This window comes from Mus caroli, chromosome 1 (assembly GCF_900094665.2).
Source record: "Mus caroli chromosome 1, CAROLI_EIJ_v1.1, whole genome shotgun sequence".
In the NCBI taxonomy this organism is placed as follows: Eukaryota; Metazoa; Chordata; class Mammalia; order Rodentia; family Muridae; genus Mus; species Mus caroli.
Genome location: NC_034570.1, coordinates 66232106 through 66247269, shown reverse-complemented (window position 1 = coordinate 66247269; position 15164 = coordinate 66232106). Strand labels below are relative to the sequence as shown.

Here is a 15164-nt window from a genome sequence, read left to right as displayed (position 1 = left end):
TTTCTCTGTGTAGCCCTGGCTGTCCTGGAACTTACTTTGTAGATCAGGCTGGCCTTGAACTCAGAAATCCGCCTGCCTCTGCCTCCTGAGTGCTGGGATTAAAGGCGTGCGCCACCACTGCCCAGAAGTCCTCTCTCTTTAATGTTAGCAGGCACTAAACTGTGTCATAGTAACACTGACAAAACAAAACAAAACTAGGCAGGGTACAGGCCAAATTCTGTGAGTTATGGTATGACTTTGGGGAGACCCAGTCCCTTGTATAAAGTACCATTTCCCCACTTCATAATCTGAAGAAAATACCACTTGAAAATAATTCAGCAAAGGTGGATGTGGTGGCATATACCTGCAATCCCAGCACTTGGGAAGTAGAGACAGGTAGTTCAAGGTCATCTTCAGACTAGACTACAACAGAAACCATGGGACAGAACAACAGATACTGTAATAACCAAGACCTGAGCAAATCGGGGAGTTAGTAAAACTCAACAGAGGTTCATTAATTGGGTGGAAAGATATACAAAATATCTGCACATTTCATCAGTTTTCTACAAATCCTTGAACTAGGCACCACCAATTAGGTCTCTATCTGAAACCAGCACTCAGGGGATCCTTAACTAGAGAGGGCACAGCTGGGTTGGTCTTTGCATCCCAGTGCACTAACACAAAGCCTGGCATGCTAAGGGTGAGTACTGCTCGTCGGACACTTGTAAAGAATTGTGCAAGTTTGGATTGTTTCCTTGCCTTCCAAGGTCAATCCACTTTCTCTGGAAGGTTTTCTAGATAAATTAGAAAGTAGGGTTCAGGGAGATCACGTGATTTGCCTGAGGCTGGACAGCCAGTAAGTGACTTCTAGACTTGTGTTCTTTCTTCTGTATTTGAAAACTCAAGTCATTGGGGTTGTTTCCTCTGCTGTACAGAATACCACACACTCTGTAAGGTCTTGGGAGAATAAAATAAGCTTGAGTGTCCAATAGGCATTGGCTTCCCGTGGTGGTTACATGGTGGAGATGCTCTCAATGCCTTTCAATCCTGTCTTCTCTCTGCCATGCTCCAGGGACTACAACCGACCTGCTTTCTTTCTTTCTTTCTTTCTTTCTTTCTTTCTTTCTTTCTTTCTTTTTTTTTTTTTTTAAAGATTTATTTCTGTTATTAAGTACACTGTAGCTGTCTTCAGACACACCAGAAGAGGGTGTCAGATCTCATTACAGATGGTTGTGAGCCACCATGTGCTTGCTGGGATCTGAACTCAGGACCTTCAGAAGAGCAGTCAGTGCTCTTACCCACTGAGCCATCTCGCCAGCCCCCTGATCTGCTTTCTATTCTCTTGAAGTTCACCTTAATTTCTTTAGCCTGGGCACAATAAGACAACCACAAACACAGTGACTGCCACCTGACACCTTCACAGGAGCAGGAATGTGTTCACCACATTTCTGTTCCATGCCAGGCTTAGTCTCCCTTTGCCTCTTAGGGTGGAAGAATAGCAGAGACCATGGGAGCAGCCATATTTTTTATTTTTCCAGAAGGGAACCAGGGTAACATGGAAAACTCACCATGTAGACTGTGCCTGCTTATAGAAACTGCACAGCAAAACCCATATGTGTTCAAACAAATGAGATTGATGTTTGTGGCTGCTGTGTGGACAAACTATTTTTCATGGCCTTCCTGTCAGTCTGGGCCCCTAGCAGTGGCTGTGTGGGTAGGTACTGTGGTATAGAAGTTTGACTTTCTGTGCCTGCCCTTGCTCTGAGTAATAACATGGAGACTTATATTATTATATTTATTTATTATAAGCGTTAGGCACTATAGCTGGGCAGACTCTGGCTATTCTAAGCTGACCATACTGACCTGGCCTACATCCTGCCATGTGGCCTGTCACCTGCCATCTTAATCTCAGCTTGGCATCTCCTTTATGTCCAGATGGATAACTCTCCAGCACCCCCCTCAGACCACCCCCACCTTTCACCCCTCACCCCCTGGTTTCTCTGGTTTCTATACCAGATATTCTTGAGTAGGCCAGATAGAAGCAAGAAACATTAATGGCCTTACTCCAATCACAGTTGAATACATGTGCACAGAAACATCCTCCAACACTGGGTTTGTGTTAAGGCAGACTAGGCCATGCAGAGTGAACTCTACCTTGGTTCTATAGTCTAATATGGATCACCACTCAGCAAATGAACTATGTCCCCTGGCATGGCTTCTGGCCTGCTGGGACAGGGATGAGAAGAGACCGTGCATGAGCGAGATGTGGCAGGGCAGCTGAGAACGAGACACTTTATGATGGGAGGAGATCACTCATGCTCATAGCAATTTCATCAAACCCAGCAATTCTCTCTAAATAGTAAGCTCAAGGAGATACAAATAGCTCTCAGGAAATCAGCTCTAAGTGACTGCAGAAAATTGTGCCTCTCATAAATTCTCAATTCGTCTGATTTATGGGCAAATTTCCATGCCATTAGAGGACCATGAGTTATAGATGTTCACCACAGCATGCTCCAACGCGAGTCTCAGTAAAAACCTTGTCTGAATCAATCACCTCGTTCTTCGGAAGCACTCAGAATTCACTTTCCATCTCTAAAGTCATTAACCAAAGTCACATCCAGAGAGAGATCCTTTTAGCCACTGAGCCAACCAGTTCTCTTAGGGCATATGCAACACTTTATTCTTAAAAGCCATCTGGGGCACAGGTTCATCTCATGACACAGACATAAAGGTTTATCCCAGAGTCACAGGAATGTCCAGCGTTCTGTTGATGCCTCCGTAGCTAGTTCTGGACGCAGAGATCATTAGGTCCAAAATAGATTGACACACAGATATCCTTGTCTTCTGTAGCTCCTCATATTCACTTAAGAAAATCACCCAGGTTTTGTTAAAGGGCCAATACCAAGAAGGCATCTGGCAGGATCACAGGTCACTTAAAGGGAGACAGAGTAGAACGATCTGAAACAATGGGCAAGTGTAATCTGAGACAATCATAGGAAACACGGACCATAGCAGTTCAATCAATTCAGTACAGTTTTTGTAAAACAACTTTCAGGTATATACAGAATAAATTACAAATGGCCCCATCTCAAATTATATTAGGTATCACCTTTAAGAAATAGTAGGCTAGGGGTGAGAGGGAGAATGTAGGACCTTCATTTTCCACTTATAATATACATTTCTAGAATAATTTTACATCAAATATATCGCAGTGAGTAAATGTGCCCACAGATTGACAGCTGAAAGGACAGTCTTTTAATATGTGGTGCTGAGAATAACTGCATCTTCACTGGGGAAAAGTGAACCTAGACCTAGCTCATTCCAGACAAATAAGGCTAAGCGCAAGGCAAAGGAGCGATGGTTCTAGATAGCATCTTTATAAGACTGGGCTGTGCCGACGCAAGCGCTTATTTCAGTTAAGCTGCAAACTGTTTTATGAACTTTTTGCATATTTCACCCTCAGAACGAAAGAGTTGGAAGAGTACAATGCATCGAATAGAAGGGAAACCTGGGCAGAGAGAGCCACAGAACTGAGTGCACAGAGACTGACTCACAGTACCCAAGACTAAGGGCTTAGTGCCATCTGCTGAGGTTAGGAATGTTTCCCTCACTGAAACCCTACAGGAAAACCAAATCAAACGCAGAGATTTGAGACTGCTCTAATTAACCCTTTCCAAGCCCCTTATGGTGATACTCCTGAACTGACTTGGTGGGAAGTGGAAGGAACGGGTAAATAGACGATCAGACTTGATGTATCCATTTTGAAAAAAATAATAACTAAATAAAAAGGAGTAGTCTTGGATGCAACCCCTGTCAATAAAATGCTGATTAGCCTATAAGCTTAGGCAGCAAACAGAAAGTAGGACATCAGTTGGGAGATTGAATTCCGGGATTTAGCCAAGCTTGAGAGCATTCGCCTGGGAACATGGAGGCTAGAAGCGCCGGAGCTGAGCAGAGGTGACCAGCCGTGCGGCAGAACTTAGAATAAATGGGATATTAAGTTATCATCTAATCAGGAGACAGCCAAAGCTTACTGGCCTAGGTATTTGTAAATATAGTTGAGTCTCACAGGCATTATTCTGGGAGCCTGGGGCCAGGAGGAAAAAAGACCGATTTTTACAGTGTTCTTTGTTTTCCTATGGGGTCTCATGTCCCTGAAAACAGCCTCTAGTCATGGTGGGAGTGTTTCCGGATGTTTCTGAAAGCATGTGATATCAAACACACAGTACACCCACAGATGGGTGTAGAAGTGTCAAATGTCCCTTTCTGATTTTCTCAAAACAGACAAAACCCCCTTCATTTTCTGGTCCTTAACTTATCCCAAAGAATTTTTTCTCTAATGGTGTGATTGCTGTCTCCCTTAATGAGCTAGGTGGGTAGGGAAGGGGGTGCACACGTCCAGCACCAGGAGGTGGGGCCAGGAAGATGAGCGGTTCAAGGTTCTCCTCGGATACATGAGCAGGTGTGAGACCAACTTGGATCTATGAAAGGAAGCCTGTCTCAAAAACCTCAAGTTCTTATGCTAGTCTGTTGACTCTAGCAGGAGGAATACATTGCTTTTGCTTGTAAATTTAAATGTTAGGAAAGTGAAATCACACTCTGTGGTTCTCATTATGTCACTATTGGACTGTGTTGCTTCAGTCAGAGGCTGGAAAGCTAAGAACCACGCTGCGCACTATCTGCCCACTGCCTGCACCCAAGTCTGTGACCTCAGAATGTCTTCTCACACTTGTGATGGTTTACATTCCATGTCCATAAGCAGAACTTTCCTGTATTAGGAAAGAGGACTTGCCATCACTGCTGCTTTTCCTGCTGGATAAACCCCACAGAGACTTTGCCTTTAGTTTAGAAGGTTACGACCTTGGACAGTGCCTGTACTATGAGGTGCTTAATAACTGTACTAGTTGAAGTTTTTAACTAGATATTGGAGGTGTTGTATAGGAAGTCCTCACTACTTAAGAATGTAAACTATGACTACTCTAAGCCACTGTATCTTTTAATCCAGAAAAGTAATGAAGCCTCCAAGCAGGCCTTGTCTAGGAACACAGAAAGGAAATGGTGGTACCTACTGGCCTTGGACTCTTCTGCTGCGTGACAAACGGAATACAGGCTTTTAAAGAAAATACTTTATTTCAATGAGCCCCATGATTTTGTGACTGCTTTCTTTCGTTTCTTTCCTTTTCTGACCCTGTCAAAAGGGAGAGGAAAAGCTGTCCCAATTATCAAAGAATTCAAATCTGCTTTTCTTTGGCGGACTGCCTTCATCTTCATCTAAGAGATCTCCCAGATCCTGGGAAATGTTTCCAGAGGTTCCTGAACTACTTCCTAGCTCAAAGGACGCTGCTGCTTCCAGGAATTCCATGTCATTTCCATCGTCTTCAAAGGACTGCTGGAACAGGTCATAGATCGTCTTCTGCTTTGGGTCCTTTATTAGAGAAAGGAAGAAGAGATGTAAATGGAAGAAGCTAGGCCTAACCCTGACCCCAGGACCACGCTAAGATGCGAGAGGGTGCACAGTGTGCAACCGGGAACTCCAGTGCCATCAGACTGGCAGTAACCAGTGCCCTCAGGTGCTCACCTTCCTCATGTCTTCTCTGCTCCTCACTGGCAGGAGATAAACAGGAAAGACAGGAGCAACAAAGAGGCTGCTCTTCGATATTACAATAGGTGCAATAACCTACTTCCTAAACCCAAGTCTTTCTAAATGGAAGTTAAACTGTAATTTGTCTTTACGATACATCATGCCTCACTTTCTGAGTGGCTCTGTCCTTGTGTCTGATGTTAAAGCTACAGATGATCAAAATGCACACCACAAATATCTGTGCACTGTTGGCAATGTTAAAGCCAAGCCCAGCACTGACAGCCATGACACATGACATGCTGAATCTAAACTCTTAATGCTGACTATCTCATGGTCCAGGGATACATTTGTAGTATCATTGTGGAACTCCATAGATCCATAAAGCTGTTTAAAATCAAAGGCGGAGATGGCTCAATGAGTAAAAACCCTTGGTGCTGTATTCCCAACACAGCTTCTCTCCCTACTTTACAAATCCACCGGTGTCCTCATAATCCCTCTGCTTAAAATAGCTAGTATGGCCTTTGACTCAAAAGACTTATTCCTGCTATCACTCTTTCTTAACGAGTTGCTTTAAAAAATATTTTTTTTAAATGTGTGTGTATATATGCTGTGTATGTAGGTGCCTAAGGAGACCAAAGGAAGGTATCAGATTCCTGAAGTTATAGGAAGTTACAGAATTAGAGGCAGTGTAGCTATCCAGTGTGGATGCCTAGATCTGAACCCTGGTCCTCTGGAGGAACAGGGAGCACTCCTAACCACTGAGCCACCTCTCCAGCCCAAGTTATCCATAGCTCCAGCCACATCCCTTGCTACCACAGCTCAACTGCATTTCTGCCTCAGGCTTCTTCTCACCTCAGCAGCTGGATTTTACTCCCAGACAAGCCTTTTGCAAGATTCCCGTTGCTGAGTCATGGGCTCTCTCATGTCCACTTCAAGTCTCAAGTAGCTTCCCTGGCTTTCTGGCTCGGCAACTAGGTCTCAACCTAACTAGTCCCTGTTTCTTAACAGAACTCCTCAACACTGATGGACATCCTTGAAAATTGATCAGGGGAGCACATCAAATAAGAACTGCAGATTATTCCATTAGCCCAGGCCCCAGGATCCCAGCCTTTCAGATCAGGGAGTGCTCCCAAAGGGATACACTTGTTGGCCCCTTTGTGAACAAGCACAAAGTCAAGGAAGTGTTGCGTTGTAAGGCAGCCTGGTCTAGCCAGGTGCCTGCCCATGCCCTTTTGATTAAGAGGGTGACAACACTATTCACAGACCGGGAACATGCACAGTTGACTGGAAATGAGTTCCAAGATCAGATAATTATTCCCCCTCTAGGAAGGAAGGCTGTTTGACTGAACATAGCTCTGTTTGCTTTGGTCTCCATGATGGAGGAAGCAGTTTCTTCAAGTTGCTAATGACATTCTCAGGCCTATCTTAGTAAAGTAGGCAAGCTTTAATCAAAATAAATACTGATAAGTCTCCCTTACATCACTCTGCACTTGTATTTTAGGCAGAAAGTTTTTCATGGGTTCAAAGTTTCTGAGGGCAAGGCCAGGATGAGAGGGTTGAGGACAATCCTTCAGAATAAGCCTTTCTTTCCAAAGGGCATTAGTAACCTAGGTGTCCTTAGCATCGTCGCCACCCAAACGTCAGAGTGCCAGCAAAACTTCCAGGTAAAGCCAGTTTACTGGTGTCTGGTTCCTGTTTTTGTCTAAAAGGGTAAGCTGTAGTCTGGTGACTTGAATAGGAATGCCTCACTAGGCTCCTGTGTTTGAATACTTGGTCCATAGGGAATGGCACTATTAGGAGGGATGGCCTTGCTGGAGTGGGTGTGGCCTTGTTGGAGGAAGTGTGTCACTAGGAGGTGGGCTTTGAGGTCTCAGACACTCAAGCCAGTTCTCTTCCTGCTGCCTGTGGATCCAAATGTAGAACTCTCAGCTCCTTCTTCAGCACCATGTCTGCCTGCATCCTACCATGCTTCTTGCCATGATGATAATGAACTAAACCTCGGATTAGCCTTAAATGTTTTCCTTTACAAGAGTTGCCTTGGTCATGGTGTTTCTTCACAACAATAAAACCCTAAGACACATGGTCAACATTCAAAAATATGGTGTCTGTTGAATGTGGTATCTCAGGCCTATAATCCACAAGCATTCAGGATACTGAACAGAAAGACCTTGAGTTCAAGACCTGCCTGGGTGATAGGACTGCCTGACTCAAAAAGGCAATTATTCAGTGTGGGAGTGGGGGAGGGAACTTGCAGAGGGGAAACCAGGAAGGGGGATAATGTTTGAAATGTTAAATAAATTAAATAACCAATAAAAAAAGGCAATTATTCCAGTAATTACACATGCACGCACGCATGCTTTTCAGATTTTTAAGCTGCAGCCACATGCTCTGAGTACTTCATTCACACAGTGCTGAAGAAGCATGGAGTGACTATGAAAGGAGTGGAGGAAGCCCTGAGTGATTGTGCACGGTAGACTGCCATGTCAAGGACCCACTGCCTCAGACCCATGGACGCAGCAAAGCCGCCTCTGGTCCAAGTGTGAATGCTGACAGTGTGCACATACTAGTATTTACAAGCAAATGACCAGCTTCCTCCTCCCAGATGACTGAAGTCTGGGACTGCTTTTCACATAAGCCCCTACCAATGTTAGCTATCTTCTTAATGCTCCACATGGTAAACACGATGAGCTTTTAGCTTGCTTTGTAATATCTGCTGTTTCTAGCAGAGAGAGAGAGCATAGCCCACCTGATCACAGCTTTTCTATATGTGTGTGTCTATCCTTTCTCTATTTCCTAGTCACCCCCGTTATTTAGGTTTCCAGGACCAAGCCATGTATGATGTGCCAAGGCATGATGGCCCCATCCTCTCTAAGGCCAAGAAACAACCTTTTGGCACCTTTTAGCACACACCCATCATGGGGGGATGTTCTCTGGTCTCTTACAGTTTTTACAGTGAGAGCTGATGTTACAGGAGGGATAGCTGAGGTGGAAAGACTTCTATCTCAGGCTTGTCTCACATGCCATAGGGCTACGCTGGACAGTTCTGTGGTGGCCCTGCTGTATGTCTGGTATTGCCATCTTTCTTATGGGGACAACTGACAGTTGCTATGGGAAATTTCCATCTTTTTCTCATGGCCTGATGAAAGAGACACCAGGTCAGCCTTGGTTTTGGAGAGCCTTTAAGGCATATGAGAAGAAGCAGCAATCACTACCAACCCCTTCTTCATAAGGGATCACACAGATGAACAGAATGACTGCAGGCCCGCCCACCTGTCCACCCGAGAAGTGACTGACACCTCCCCCCTCAGGACCCAAGAGCTTGGCAGCCAGTTCACTGCCTCACTTTATATAGTATGAGGAGTCTCATGCTGGCGTTACCTTGTACACGTAGTCTGTAGCTTCCGTCATTTCCGAGAAATTGGTCTCAGAAAGCCCAGCTTCCCCCAGAACTTTAATCTTCTCTTGAATCAGAGGCCTGTAGGGAGAAATGAGCTGTAGTGAACACACCTACCCAGGACCAGAAGGCTGACTAAATGAGGCCCCTTTGTTCCTTCAGGCCTGTAAGGTGGTAACTGAAGCTCATCTTTGCATCAGTCAGTCCTTCCTGAAATACTTACCCAGTCTCAACTGGAAATAGTCCACTCTCTGTTCATAATATCAGGTTCAGAAGTCTCTCTAGCACAAGATGTCTAGGAAATAAATTCTGCCTCATTACAATAAAAATTTGAGTTTGCCATTAGAAGCTGCCCCATGAGCAAATCCATTTACCAAGAGAGGAGGTAGGGTGATCTGCCTGACATGCAGAGGTCAGGCACCCATGTCACCAGCTGAACACTGGCACAGAGGCGGGTACTAATGGGATAACTGAGGAACTTCACATCAGAAAGAGGGAAAGGGATTGAGAAAGACCCTGGAGAACTTTTACCTGAATGATAGACACAGGCTTTAAGGGTTGAAATGTGTGTGACCTGGACCCCCCTCCCTCCCAGGCCCGGTGGAGCAGGCCTGTGATCTCAGCACCACAAGAGTCTGAGGCTGGAGGCTCAAATGTTCAAGGTCTCCTGGGCTACAGAGACTTTAAGGCTAACACAGGGCAAACTTGGTGAGACTCTGTCTCAAAATGAAAAATGAGAAGGATTGCATGGCAAAGCTTAGAGGCAGGGAACTTGCTTAGCATATTCGAGGCCCTGTGCTTAATTTTCTGTAGCACACACACACACACACACACACACACACACACACACACACACACCCCTGCAGCCCTGCCATGAAGTACTGCATGGTTAAGAATAAGCACTTTCTCTGAGCCTAGCCCTGAAAGATGTGACCACCATATCACATATCCCAAAAGAAAAAAGAACACTGCACCCATCCTAAAAAGTGCGGCAGCTGAGAACAGAGTGTTCGTAAGTGAACTCCATCCAGTATCTAGGTTCTTCTCCCTCTTGGACCAGTGGGAAGAGTCACTTGCCTTTCTTCTTACTGGGTTTGCCCTGCACCCTGCACCCTGCAAACCTCCAAGGAACACTAAGGCCAAGCATGGTGTTGGGAAGCAGGAAGCCATTACTAGTTAACTGGTCTCAGCCAAAGCTTAAGTTCTGAAGAAGCAAAGAAACCACATCCTCTGATCCACATCAGCTCAACTTATCCAAGTCACCCACCCATGCATACCAAAGGTAGTCATCTGCTGTGCCTTTCGCCACCAGGTAGTGGATGCTCACAGAGTTTGTCTGTCCAATGCGGTGCACACGGTCCTCAGCCTGGATCAGCACCTGTGTGGCCAGGGAACAAGACAGTTAGGGAAAGACCTAAGTAAGTCCGTGCCCTCACAGTGAGGGGCATCCATCCATTAGCCCCACTGAGCTGCCTCTATCACACATTTCCCTTACCTCTTATCAAACTGAGAGGCTCTAACAAACCTCAGGACTTGGTATCTAGCGGAAACCACGCTTGGGCACTGTGCTAGGGCTTGTGGGTAAAGCATGGATCTAGGCTCTGCCTCCAGTCTGTGTGCTGGGGAGCAAAAGAAATAGGCACACTTTCCTTTCTAACCTCTGGAAGATTAGAAGTTATCCTCCAGGGACGGCAGAGGGGGCTCAGTGGTTGAGAGCACTTGTTCTTGCAGAGGGCCTGGTGGCTCACAACCATACACCACTCAGCTCCAGGGCATGCGGTACCCTCTTCTGACTTCCAAGAGGTACCAGGCACGTAGGTGGAATGTTGACATACATGTAAGCAAAATAATAATACACATAAACAATGAATCTAAATTTTTAAGGTTTATCTTCCAAATATCTAGATCTATCACATCCACAAAAGGGACCCTACATGACAATTAGGGGTGGGTGTGGCTTTCATGTGCTGGTAAGCCCCTTAGTAACTGGAACCAGGACACTGTTTTATGAAGAGCCTACCCATCATTAAAGCAATGGCTGATATATGCCCTATAAAAGCAGCATGTCAGAAATGAGAGGGAAAATAACTTTTTTCTGAGACTCCAAGAAATGTTTATGAATTCAAACAAACGTCTTGTATCTGCCATCACAGCCCTCAGTTATCAGTCATGTCAGGGACACAATGACACTGAGCAAACACATGGTGCTGTCACTCTTTCTGAGACCCCCACTGGCAAACAGGCCCTGGGTGAGCACCTCTAAAGACTTGGCTATACAGTTCTGGATTTCCACTTGGGCTTCCTGTGCCTACTTTCCTCATAGGGGAGATGAAGGCTGGGACTTTCCCAACTCTGCAGCAGGAAGGACTTCCCCATCGGTAAGATGGTCCTGCAGGCTGCTGTGAAGACTTGCAGTGCTTGAAGCAAGTGAACAGCAAGAGGTACAAACACAAGCGTGACCAGAGACACTCAGGACTGAGAGCAAGGGGACACTTGCAGAACATGTCATCTTCTTTTAAATTTTTTTTTTCATTTTCATGTGTATGAATGTTTTGCCTGCATGCATGTTCACTACATGTGTGCCTGGCCCTCGTGGAAGCCGGAATAGACAGGGACTGAAGTTACAGATGGTTGTGAGCCACCATGTGGGTGCTGGGAATTGAATCTAGGTCCTCTGCAAGAGTAGCCAGCGTTCTTAGCTGCTGAGCCATCTCCCAGCCCAAGAACATGTCTTCTGCCATTCATTTACGGATCTTGTATTTCTCAACCCTGGGCATGCCCAGGGGAACTCTAGCTGACTACATTCCCTACCCCTGGGTTCCAGAACAGCTCAGCAAACACGACCAGATCAGCTGTGGAGAAGGTGAGGCCCATGTTGGCGGCTGTGATGGACAACAGTGCCACTGTGTGCCCTTTGGACAGCTGGAACCGCTGGCACTGAGTCTCCCGGTCTGCTGAGGGAGTGGAGCCATCGATCCGGATGTGTTGAACATTCTGTGTGACAAAGGAGAAACTGAGGTGAGCTGCTACAGTCTGCAGGGGCTGCCCAGCCAGCTCCTCTAGGTAGGGCCCAGTGGCAGAACTGCTCTGCTACCCAACCCTTTAATTTCAGGCTGTTTCCCTTTACAAAACTGAAGGTTGGACTGATCCAATCGGTATAAGCACCTATTGTCAAAGGAAACAATATACAAACAGGCCTCTGTACATGGGCTGATTTTCCCACACAGTAGCCTTTTGTAAAAGTATAGAATAGTATTACCACCAGGACGCCAACTTTGATACAACTCAGAGATCTTCAGATAACTCATGCTACCTGTGTACGTGTGTATGCATGCACATGAGTGTGGAGTGTGTATGCTGTGTGCCCATGTCTTCACATGGATACTCATTCCACATATTTTTATCAGCAGGGCTTTCTATGTATTCATCTCCATAGTGATGGTGAATGAGTTCTTGATCACAGGGTCCTTCTGAAGCTGTCTGAGAACTGATTCCCCACCTCTCTCTTCCCCAGTGCTCCCCGCCGCTCCCAAGGCAGTAACAGCACATCCTGAATTCTGAGGTGTTTAATCTGAAATCATTGTATAAATGTGATCAACACGGTGCCTCGGGGCTGAGCTTTTCCCTCAGCGACAGCCACTATAGAGCTGTCAAGTATTGTCTACATCAGTAGTCTGCTCATGCTACTGTGGAGCGCTATCCACATCAAGGCACATGCCTGTGGTCCCATGTCCATACAGGAGGGCATGGGCAGACCCATGGTGGGGGGGTGGGGGGGCTACTCTCAGTGAAGCTGGTAGGAATGTCTGTGAACAGGCTATGCTGTGTGAACTTAAGTTTTTGTTTCTTTGAGGTTGCTCTGGAGCCAACTTCTAGATTATACATTAATTACATGTTTAGTCTGGCTGTTTTCTTTTAAGAAGCATTTAAAAATATTACTCTTTTCTCAATGAATATTGTATATCTTTTAAAGAAAAATTGTATTTTATTTTTCACCCAAATCATACTGTAAACTACTGAAAAAATATTTATGTGACAATAGATAATTTAACCATTTCCCTCTCTCTCTCTCCCTCCCCCCCCCTCCATCCCCGCTCGCTCTGGCCCAAAGATTTATTTTTATTGTATGTGAGTACACTGTAGCTGTCTTCAGACACACCAGAAGAGGACATCAGATCTTATTATGGATGGTTGTGAGCCACCATGTGGTTGCTTGTATTTGAATTCAGGACCTTCAGAAGAGCAGTCAGTGCTCTTAACTGCTCAGTCATCTCTCCAGCCCCCCTGATTTTTTTCTAAAACAGAAGATTTGGTAGGTATTTATTCATCAATAGGTGAGTTAAAAAAATCCCTGTGGTGTGCAGTGAGGTTTTACTTAGCACTAAAAAAAACTGTTGCTAAAACAATGATGAATCCCAGTATATGAACAAAAGACAGAAAACAAACACACAAACAAAAACTAAAAATAGAATATATATTGAATGATTCCATATTTATGTCAAACTCCAAACAATGCAAACTGATCAAGAGTGAGAGCAGCTGGGCTCATCCCAGAGGGAGGGGCAGGAGTGGGGCTGGGGGGACGAGGGCAGAGAGCCCGGGGGACGGGGGCAGAGGGTGATGGCCATGCTCACCGCCTCATCAAACTGCACTTTATGTACAGTCGATCACACAGCAATGGCTTTCTTAGGTTATAAAACTCAAATACCATAGCAAAAGGAAAAAAAAAAAGCAAGACTCTTGCTCACTCAGTCACAGACCAATGCTGGTTTTGTATGCAGCCGCCATTGTGTCTATGTCATACTGGTCGCTGCTAGTCTCCCTGGCACATTCCTTTTTATCAGTTTTCTTTCAAATCCTCTTTTACTTTGTATTTAGAAATATCTTAGCTTTCCAGATTGGATGGTTCAGTGGGTAAAGCTGTGCCCTGCCAAGTCTGCCAACCTGAGTTTGAGCCCAGGAGAAGGACAGCCCTAACACCCATGAGTCTAATGCAGTAAACAGTACGGTAGAGATTCAGTGACTTCCTCCCCCTGCCTCAGTTACCCCAGAGCTTCCCAACGGTTATTTGCTGAATAACAACATGACTCCTTGGTTCCCATTTCCTAGCTGTCCGTCGGATGCCATGATTCAGTGCTAGTGCCATGTACATTATACATAAGATGCTCAGAATCAACTCTCCAATATGCTGTCCTTTTTCTCGGACCTCGCCTGCTTATTCTCTGAGATGTCCCTTAGGATAACAGTTAAGGTCCCCTAAAAACAAACAAATCTAATTGAGCCCTGCTGAGTGGTGCAGGTCTCTAACCCAGCTGTCTGGGAGGCTGACGTGGGAGGACCACAAGTTCAAAGCCCTGTCTGGCCAACTCAGTGAGATACTGTATCAAATTTTTAAAAATTAAAAAAAGGGGGCTAGGCATGTAGCTCAGTGGTAGAAGACTTTTAACTGCTGAACCATCCATTCAGCCATGATCAGTGTATTTTTAAAAATAACTCATTTTAGCATACTTATTTGAAATCTAAGTATTGTACTAAACTGTTTATTATACATTGTAATAGTTTTGTAATTGTCTTGGATTCCCTGAAACCCCAGAAGCTCTTCTAGAGGTTACAGATTTAGTTCCTTCAGTCTGCTCCTCAACCATTTTGTATGCAAGAATTAAACCAAGAAGGTTAAAGATCCACCTCTACAACTCAGAGAAAAACTCCAAGAGAAAACTGTCGCCTTACTTAGCGAAAAATTCCTTAAATTAGTAACAAAAAACATAAGCTACAAAACAAGACATGAATAAACTTGACATGTAACTAAAACAATAAATCTTTTATGAAAAATGAAGTTAATGAAGTTAAAAAAAAGACAACTGATCAATATCCAGAATTTATAAAGAATTTCTTTTAGTCAACAAGAAAAAGACAAGCCAACAGAAAAATAGGGCAAAATAGGTGCAAACAGGATCCTCATAGAATAAGTCAAACTGACTCTTGTAAACCCTCCAAAAAAGAAATAATTTCAGAGGAATGCAATGGAAGCGAGAACAGAATTTTCAGGCTCATTTACTGGCCTGGCAAAAGTCAAAGTGTAAACATCTGATCACATGAAGTGTGCGTGAGAGTGCAGGGCTGCAAGGGTTAAACATCATCACATGAAGTGTGCGTGAGAGCTCAGGGCTGCAAGGGTTAAACATCTGATCACATGAAGTGTGCATGAGA

The 15164-nt window shown here is 44.9% G+C and overlaps 1 protein-coding gene across 2 annotated transcripts in view; it reads right to left on the bottom strand.

Annotated features, from left to right (window-relative positions):
- Positions 1 to 2635: 2635 nt before the first annotated feature.
- Positions 2636 to 15164, bottom strand: part of Smarcal1 (SWI/SNF related, matrix associated, actin dependent regulator of chromatin, subfamily a like 1) — a 51598-nt gene continuing 39069 nt past the window's right edge. For both annotated transcript variants that reach the window (XM_021170518.2, XM_021170525.2), the window contains exons 14-17: positions 11766 to 11948; positions 10232 to 10332; positions 8939 to 9035; positions 2636 to 5404 (exon numbers count right to left, since the gene is read on the bottom strand). In XM_021170518.2, coding sequence (XP_021026177.1) covers positions 5171 to 5404; positions 8939 to 9035; positions 10232 to 10332; positions 11766 to 11948 — 615 coding nt within the window. In that variant the 3' untranslated portion in view covers positions 2636 to 5170. The remainder of the gene's footprint in view (positions 5405 to 8938; positions 9036 to 10231; positions 10333 to 11765; positions 11949 to 15164) is intronic.